The 8365-nt window shown below is 63.7% G+C and overlaps 2 protein-coding genes across 2 annotated transcripts in view; both read left to right on the top strand.

The window, feature by feature from the left end:
• The first annotated feature begins 6 nt into the window (after window positions 1-6).
• On the top strand, window positions 7-6967 carry XKRX (X-linked Kx blood group related, X-linked). The gene is made up of 3 exons (XM_014955197.1): window positions 7-248; window positions 4173-4432; window positions 5870-6967. The coding sequence occupies exons 1-3, from the start codon at window positions 217-219 to the stop codon at window positions 6613-6615; spliced, it is 1038 nt and encodes a 345-aa protein (XP_014810683.1). The 5' UTR covers window positions 7-216; the 3' UTR covers window positions 6616-6967.
• Window positions 6968-7104: 137 nt separating this feature from the next.
• NOX1 (NADPH oxidase 1) overlaps window positions 7105-8365 on the top strand; it is a 6551-nt gene continuing 5290 nt past the window's right edge. Inside the window, exon 1 of the mRNA XM_014955196.1 lies at window positions 7105-8096. Within this exon, the coding sequence (XP_014810682.1) occupies window positions 8052-8096 (45 nt within the window). The 5' untranslated portion in view covers window positions 7105-8051. The remainder of the gene's footprint in view (window positions 8097-8365) is intronic.

The following is an 8365-nucleotide window of genomic DNA, read 5'->3' as shown; positions in this document are numbered from 1 at the left end:
CGGGCGAAGCTGCCGCTCGGTATCGTCTTCTCGACGGCCCTTTTCTGCGGGGAGGGGGCGGCGGCCACCGTCCTCTGCCTCTCCTACGGCCACTCCGACGACCGCTTCTGGCTGGCGCTCACCGTCTTCTTCGTGCTCTGCCCCTCCGTCCTGGTCCAGCTCACTCTCATCTTCGTCCACCGCGACCTCAGCCGCGACCGCCCCCTCGTCCTCCTCATGCACTTGCTCCAGCTCGGGCCCATCATCAGGTGAGGGGGACACCCGGCGTGGGACGCGGGGACACCGGCCAGGGATGCGGGGACACCCGGCAGGGATGCGGGGACCCCCAGCATTGCGGGGGGCGGCACCCCTCTGCGGCAAGGATGCCGGCAGGGACGAGGGGACCCCTGTCAGGGACGTGGGGACCACCAGCAGGGACGTGGGGACACCAGCAGGGATGCAGGGACCCCTGTCAGGGATGCGGGGACCCCCAGAAAGGGTGCAGGGACCACCATCAGGGATGCAGGGACCACCGGCAGGGACGTTGGGACCCCCAGAGGGATGCAGAGACCCCCAGCATGGGACACAGGGACACCAGCAGGGATATGGGGACCCCCAGCAGGGATGCAGGGACCCCCAGCAGGGATGCGGGGACCCCCCCCTGCAGGGATCCCCAGCAGGGATGCGGGGACCCCGCTAAGGATGCAGGACCCCCAGCACTGGGGACCCCCAGCAGGGATGCAGGGACCCCCAGCAGGGATGCGGGGACCCCCCCCTGCAGGGATCCCCAGCAAGGATGGAGGGACCCCGCCAAGGATGCAGGACCCCCACCAGAGGTCCCGCACGCACCGGGTGCGAGCAGGGAGCGTGGCCATGAAGGGTGGAGCGCTGCGAGTGCTGTCTGTCAGCAGATATCTGTCCGTGCAGCAAACCCCTGGCGTGCCCAGAGCTGCTCCTGCCATCCCCCATCCCCTTCCTCCCAGGGGTCTTCTGCTCGGCCACCCCTCCACAGGGGGTCCTGCCGGGGGGGTGCTGCCCCCTTTCCTGCCCGTTGGAGCCCTGCTCCTGGCAGAACTCAGCTCTCCCAGCCTGTTGCTTCTCAGCTGCTTTAAAGGCTCTTCACATGGTCGCTTTCTGCAGCCAGTGTTTCCCTCTGCCTTTGGGTTTTGCCATCGTTTGGCTTAGGCTGGGAGCACAGATGCAAATCCCAGCTCGGGGAGGCTTGAAGGTGAACAGGAATAAGGGGTCCTGCCCCCCAGAAAAGGTCCCCGTGGGCCTGGGATGGCTGGGGGGGAAATGGAGAGGAGCTGGGTGCAGGAGCGGGGCTGGTGTGGGGTTTGGGAGGCCACCAGCCCCTGCTGGGGACAGGAGGGTGAGGGGGTGGATGTTGCACAAGCTGGAGAGGTGCTGATCGCTCACCCCTGGGGAATGCTGCGGTGCCTCCCCGCGCTGCTGGCACTGTCACCCCGGCCACCCCGCTCGGCGGGAGCAAGCAGGAGGTTCAAGGAAGAGGGGGACCAAGGCAGAGCCACCATCTCTGCAGAGCTCCTTCCCCAAGGGCAAGCCAGCAGCCACCCTTTGGGGCACGCCGTACCCACAGAGCTGTGAGAAAACACCGCGGCCTTCACCGCGCTTCCTCCATCACCGGAAACCAGCAGGGTGCCGGGGCTGTCCCCGTCACCACCGCCCATCATCAGAGGCACCCGGGAAGCCTCACCTCGGCACCGGCAGCCGTTGGAAGGGCTGTGGGTCCACCTCGGCCACCGGTGGTGTCACACCTCTCACAGCACCCACCACAGCCCTCTCTGAGGTGGTTGCGATGGTGCTTGGCCGCTTGCTGGAGATGGAGCCCAGGCTGCTGAGGAGGTCTGGCAGAGCATCAGGAGCCAGCTGGGATGGCCCTTGAAGCCAGGCCCTTTGGATGAAGCTATTTTCCCATTGGAGTTTGCGACGAGCCATCTGGCAAGAGAACTTATCCCCCCAAAAACCTCATTCCGTTTGGGGCTGAAACAGAGCGAGGTCTGCTGTCCTAATGAACGCTCATAAATAATTACGTCCTGTCGGTGGCCGAGCCAGCTTGTCCCCAGGGGGGAGCCAAGCCTGTTGGATGGGTCCTCCTCTCCCCATGGCCCGTGGCCCACACACACCCTCCTCACAGCCGGGGTCGGGAGCAAGCAGGAGGTTCAAGGAAGAGGGGGACCAAGGCAGAGCCACCATCTCTGCAGAGCTCCTTCCCCAAGGGCAAGCCAGCAGCCACCCTTTGGGGCACGCCGTACCCACAGAGCTGCGAGAAAACACCGCGGCCTTCACCGCGCTTCCTCCATCACCGGAAACCAGCAGGGTGCCGGGGCTGTCCCCGTCACCACCGCCCATCATCAGAGGCACCCGGGAAGCCTCACCTCGGCACCGGCAGCCGTTGGAAGGGCTGTGGGTCCACCTCGGCCACCGGTGGTGTCACACCTCTCACAGCACCCACCACAGCCCTCTCTGAGGTGGTTGTGATGGTGCTCAGCCGCTTGCTGGAGATGGAGCCCAGCCTGCTGAGGAGGTCTGGCAGAGCATCAGGAGCCAGCTGGGATGGCCCTTGAAGCCAGGCCCCTTGGATGAAACTATTTTCCTATCGGGCTGCTGAGGAGGTCTGGCAGAGCATCAGGAGCCAGCTGGGATGGCCCTTGAAGCCAGGCCCTTTGGATGAAGCTATTTTCCCATTGGAGTTTGCGACGAGCCATCTGGCAAGAGAATTTATCCCCCCAAAAACCTCATTCCGTTTGGGGCTGAAACAGAGCGAGGTCTGCTGTCCTAATGAACGCTCGTAAATAATTACGTCCTGTTGGTGGCCGAGCCAGCTTGTCCCCAGGGGGGAGCCAAGCCTGTTGGATGGGTCCTCCTCTCCTCATGGCCCGTGGCCCACACACACCCTCCTCACAGCCGGGGTCCTGTTGGCCTTGCGAGGGGGAGCAGCGTGGTGGAAACCTTCCTCCCCTCCCTGCAGAGGAGGGTGCCCCCCCCAGGGAAGGGGCTGCGGAAGCGCTGCCTTATCTCCCCGTGTCACACTCGGCTTCACCCCACGCTCTCCTTCCTGCTGGTCCCCACCAAGAAGGAAACGTAGAAGACTTCTGCTCAAGAGGAGAGATCAAAGACGAGATCAGAAAGTTTCTCTTGCTTAGAGGAAGAGATGCGGTTTTGTGCCAGTGGGGAAAACGGAGCCCGAGGGTGATTAACCCCTTCCTGGAGCTCTAGCTCCCAGCAGAGCTACGGTTCCCATGCCCTGGATGCTGCACCTCATCCATCAGTTGGTGCCCCCCTCCCTGGGGCTGTGGTTGTCCCCCTACCCCTGAATGCCGCAGCAGAGGAGTGGCCACCAGGCATCCTTGTGGTCCTGGTGTGCCCCAGGGCCAGGGACTGGCCGCGGAGTGGCTGAACAGTAGCCCAAATCATCTGGGCTGCACCCAGCAGGAGCAGGGTCTGGCTGGCAACCAGGAGATGGGGGGGGCTGGAGGTGCTGGGAGTGGGTCTAGGGGGGAGCAGTGGAGAGGCTGGCGGGGTGACGGCTGCCACGTCCCTGCAGGTGCATGGAGGCCCTGGTGGTGTACTGCTGGTCGGGGAAGGAGGAGGAGCCCTATGTCACCATCACCCGCAAGCGGCGGCTGCGGAACGGCTACGAGGTGGAGATGGAGCAGGAGGTGGGCCACTCGGTCCGCCGGCTGGCCACCCACCGCAACGCCTTCAAGCGCATGGCTGTCATCCAGGCCTTCCTGGGCTCCACCCCACAGCTCACCCTCCAGCTCTACATCAGCATCCTGGAGAAGTACGTCCCTGCTGCCCGAGGTAAGGGCACCTGCCACGGGGGCCGTGCAGGTGGGACACCACCGGGGCACGGTGGTAGCTCCTTAGCCACATGTGGCACCTGAACAAAGCTCTGGGGGCTTGCCACCAGGCTCCCCTAGACGTGGAGGATGGCCCACAGAGGTTTCATGCTCATCTGTCCTCCCTGGTTTGCTTTTCCCACCCCCAGCACTCCGCTTTTCCAGCTTGGAGTGAGCTGAACAGTAGCCCAAATCATCTGGGCTGCACCCAGCAGGAGCAGGGTCTGGCTGGCAACCAGGAGATGGGGGGGGCTGGAGGTGCTGGGAGTGGGTCTAGGGGGGAGCAGTGGAGAGGCTGGCGGGGTGACGGCTGCCACGTCCCTGCAGGTGCATGGAGGCCCTGGTGGTGTACTGCTGGTCGGGGAAGGAGGAGGAGCCCTACGTCACCATCACCCGCAAGCGGCGGCTGCGGAACGGCTACGAGGTGGAGATGGAGCAGGAGGTGGGCCACTCGGTCCGCCGGCTGGCCACCCACCGCAACGCCTTCAAGCGCATGGCTGTCATCCAGGCCTTCCTGGGCTCCACCCCGCAGCTCACCCTCCAGCTCTACATCAGCATCCTGGAGAAGTACGTCCCTGCTGCCCGAGGTAAGGGCACCTGCCACGGGGGCCGTGCAGGTGGGACACCACCGGGGCACGGTGGTAGCTCCTTAGCCACATGTGGCACCTGAACAAAGCTCTGGGGGCTTGCCACCAGACTGCCCTAGACGTGGAGGATGGCCCACAGAGGTTTCATGCTCGTCTGTCCCCCCTGGTTTGCTTGTCCCACCCCCAGCGCGCCGCTTTTCCAGCTGGGAGGGTGGGAAGAGCTGGCCATGGCCAAGGCTCGGTGCTTGTAGACATCTGCCCTGAGGAGCCATGCCACCCACCCGCTGCCCTGTCCCATGGAGATGTCATGCCCCTGCCCCAGGATGCTCCAGTTCACATTCGTTACTGGGTTTTTCCAGCTCTGGCTTCCCCATGTTCCCTCTCCTGGATCTATTTCTGAGCCTTTCCCAGCAGCCGGAGCTCCCAGCCCAGAGCTCCCGGGCTCCCTCGCCTGCTCCCGGGGTGTTGGTGTGCTCAGGGGCTGGATGTGCCGGAGAGAGCTGTTAAATCCCACTCTGGAATGTCGATGAACCAGGCGTGAAGGCACTGCCCTTGCCAACCTGCTTTCCTGGCCATACTGGGAGCCCAGACCTTGCCCTCTGTGCCCACCTACGCAACAGTGGGGTGGCCCTTGGTCCAGGTGAGGGCAGAGGGGTCCTCACAGCAACGGACCGTGCCCCGGTCCCCCTTGAGCAGCATTTCTTGTGTAGGGCAAGGGGGGATCCTAGCACAGGAATGGCCCCAGTTTGGGAGAGGCTCCTGGTTTATTGGTTCAGGGAGAAAATCTGGGAGCAGAGCCTCCTGCTGCCTGCAGCTCCCCCCACAGCCACCCCATCATGGGGTCTGTCACCACCAGCCACCAGCTGTCCCAGCAGTGCCCAGTGAGACTCCTGCTGCAAGCCCCGGGGCTTGGCACCCCACACATTCCACCCAGGGTTGTCATCCCAAGCTTTGCACCCAGGGTTGGCACCCAACACTTCACACCCAGGGTTGGTACCCCATGCTTTGCACCCAGGGTTGGTATCCCAAGCTTTCCACCCATGGTCGTCACCCTATGCTTCACTCCCAGGGTTGGCACCCCACACTTCACACCCAGGGTTGGTACCCCAAGCTTTCCACCCAAGATCATCACCCCATGCTTCACACCCAGGGTCGTCACCCCACACTTTCCACCCAGGGTTGGCACCCCACACTTTCCACCCAGGGTCGTCACCCCACGCTTCACTCCCAGGGTTGGTACCCCAAGCTTTCCACCCAAGGTCATCACCCCACGCTTCACACCCAGGGTCATCACCCCATGCTTCACTCCCAGAGTTGGCACCCCACACTTTCCACCCAGGGTTGTCACCCCACACTTTGCACCCTGGGCAGCAGAGAGGCCAGGTACACAGCCCAGTCCCCAGCACTGCCTGACCTCCTTGCCTTCTCCTTCTGCAGCCGTCCTCATGGGCATCTGCCTGGTGTCGGTCACCTACGGAGCGCTCGTCTGCAATGTCCTGGCCATCCAGGTCAAGTACGATGACTACAAGGTCCAGCTGAGGCCGCTGGCCTTCCTCTGCATTGTGCTGTGGCGCAGCCTGGAGATCTCCACCCGGGTGGCCGTCCTCGTGCTCTTCAGCACCGTCTTCAAGCACTGGATCATCCCCATCGCCCTGGCCAACCTGCTGGTGGTCTTCTTCTTGCCCTGGGTGCAGTTCTGGCGGAGCGGTACCCACCTGCCCGACAACATCGAGAAGAACTTCAGCCGGGTGGGCACGGTGGTGGTGCTCTGCGCCTTCACCCTCCTCTACGCCAGCATCAACATGTTCTGCTGGTCGGCCGTGCAGCTCAAGCTGGCCGACCGGGACCTCATCGACAAGTCTCAGAACTGGGGCCGCCTGGCCGTGTACTACGTGGCCCGGCTGGCGGAGAACACTGCCCTGGTCATCCTCTGGTACTTCTTCAAGACGGACGTCTACGAGAACATCTGCACCCCGCTGCTGGTGGTGCAGCTGCTCCTGGGCTACTGCCTGGGCATCTACTTCATGCTCCTCTTCTTCCAGTACCTCCACCCTTGCCGCCAGCTCTTCCACCACAACGTTTCCGACTTCTTGCACTGCGTCTGCTGCCGCCGGCGCCCACCAGGGACCCCTCTGTGCCTCCAGGCACCCTACGAGCCCGGCGTGAGGCACAGCATCGTGTGAGGCAGGGCCAGCACCCGGCTTCTCCAGCCGGCTACGGACATGGGGACAGGCTGTGCCAGCAGCCGGAGGGGGCTTGTGGCCCTGTGGTGGCAGTGGGCCTCAGGGCATCCCCATGGTGGCAGTGGGCCTCAGGGCATTCCCATGGTGCCAGGGGGGACAAGAGTGTGCCCACCTGCCCAGGACCACGCGCATGGACACGAAGGACTTACGTGGTGCCCAAACCAGCTGGCAGAGCAAGCCAGCTCCTGTGGGGTGCACAGCCCCTGTGGGGTGCCCCAACACCCCCAACCACCCAACAGTGTGCCACGGGTGCCAGCGGGACTGTTTTAAGCAGTAAAGAAACTTTGCTGTGGCTGCGCGTCCCGGTGTTGGTGGCGGCCGGTGACTCAGGCGGAGGGTGGGGACCGTCTCGCCAGGGCTTGGCACGGGTTCCCACACCCACTGCCCACGTAGCCCTCCTGCCCACAGGCACCGACGGGTGCCAGGGGGAAGCGGGGATGTGGGGGAGCCCCTCCACGGAGCCCACAAGAAGCAGGAGCGTGGCCGGACGGGGGCCGGCCTCATCCTACGCCTCCGCCAAGGTGGCTGAGGGCCAGGAGCAACCTGGCAAGCAAGGAGCAATCCTGCCCAACCTGTTCCTCCAGGCAGGAGGCCCCAGCACCATCTGCCGTTCCCGGTTGGAGCGGTGGGCGCCGCAGAGCTGGGGACCCTGCAGCTGAGGGCGGGCAGGAGAGGAAGGGCAGCAGGCACGGTGATGGGGATGCTGATGGCACCTCGGGGGTCCTCATCCCAAAGTGTCCCCGGATCGTGACCACCCCCAGCCCACCCCCAAAAACCATTTTTGGGGTCTGTTTGGAGAGTGCCCGTGGAGGTGCAGCACCGCTGGGGGCTTAGTCTTAATTCACCTACCCTGGAGTGTGTCCCTGGGTTGGATCCTGGCACCAGCACAGCGCAGTGCCCCCGGGATGCTGCTCCCTTGGTGGCTTTTTGGTAAAATGGGGGGCAGTGAAGCCTGGAGAGAAGGGGGAGCAGGGAACAGCACATCTGCCGAGCCAGGCACAGGATGGACCCTCTGCGACCTCCTCCCACCAGGAAATTCCTACCTTAAAAAAAAAAAGCCCATTTTTGTCCCCAAATATTGCAAAAATCCAAGAGAGGCAGCTTGATGCCCTGCAGCGCTCAGCTGTGGGGCTGCAGGGGACACCTGAGTGAGGGGCCACGTGTGCCCGGCCGGTGGGGGAGGCTGGTTTCGGGGCTGGCCCATGGGGGTCAGCCCTGTCTTCCTGGAAAGTGGCCTTTGAAACTACACGCCATTTCCTCAAAGGTTTCTCAGGGGAAAGTCCCCCGGGGCGCTGTTCCCCGTGGCTGCAACTGTCACACCGCCTGCCCTCTCCATAAAACGGCGGGTGCGGGCACGGGGACGGGGACATCACACCATGGGCAACTGGCTGGTCAACCACTGGTTCTCGGCTGCCGTCCTCGTGAGTGTGTGGGGCTGGGGGGAGGATGTGGGGAGGATGTAGGGAGGGTTTTGGGGGGGTGTACGGCTCCGGTGGGATCACTGGGGAAATGGGTGATGATGGGCTGCGCTGGGGATGGGCTGTGGCAGCCCCTCTGCTCACCAACCCCCACAGCCTTTGTGTGTGTGGGGGGGGAAAGTGGGAAAACTTAAGGAAACTTAAGGAAAACATGATTCAAAGGAAAGAGAGGGGGGTCCCGCTGGAAAACTTGGAAATGCCACCACTGTTTC

This window comes from Calidris pugnax, unplaced genomic scaffold, assembly GCF_001431845.1.
Source record: "Calidris pugnax isolate Ruff unplaced genomic scaffold, ASM143184v1 scaffold38, whole genome shotgun sequence".
NCBI lineage: Eukaryota > Metazoa > Chordata > Aves > Charadriiformes > Scolopacidae > Calidris > Calidris pugnax.
Note: the sequence above shows the minus strand (reverse complement) of the source record. Positions and strands in the feature narration are given on the sequence as shown.

Coding starts and splice junctions, on each gene's coding strand:
- XKRX (XM_014955197.1), top strand. CDS start 217: ATGCACTTGCTCCAGCTCGGGCCCATCATCAG. Junction 249..4,172: donor CAGCTCGGGCCCATCATCAG/GTGAGGGGGACA, acceptor ACGTCCCTGCAG/GTGCATGGAGGCCCTGGTGG. Junction 4,433..5,869: donor GTACGTCCCTGCTGCCCGAG/GTAAGGGCACCT, acceptor CTCCTTCTGCAG/CCGTCCTCATGGGCATCTGC.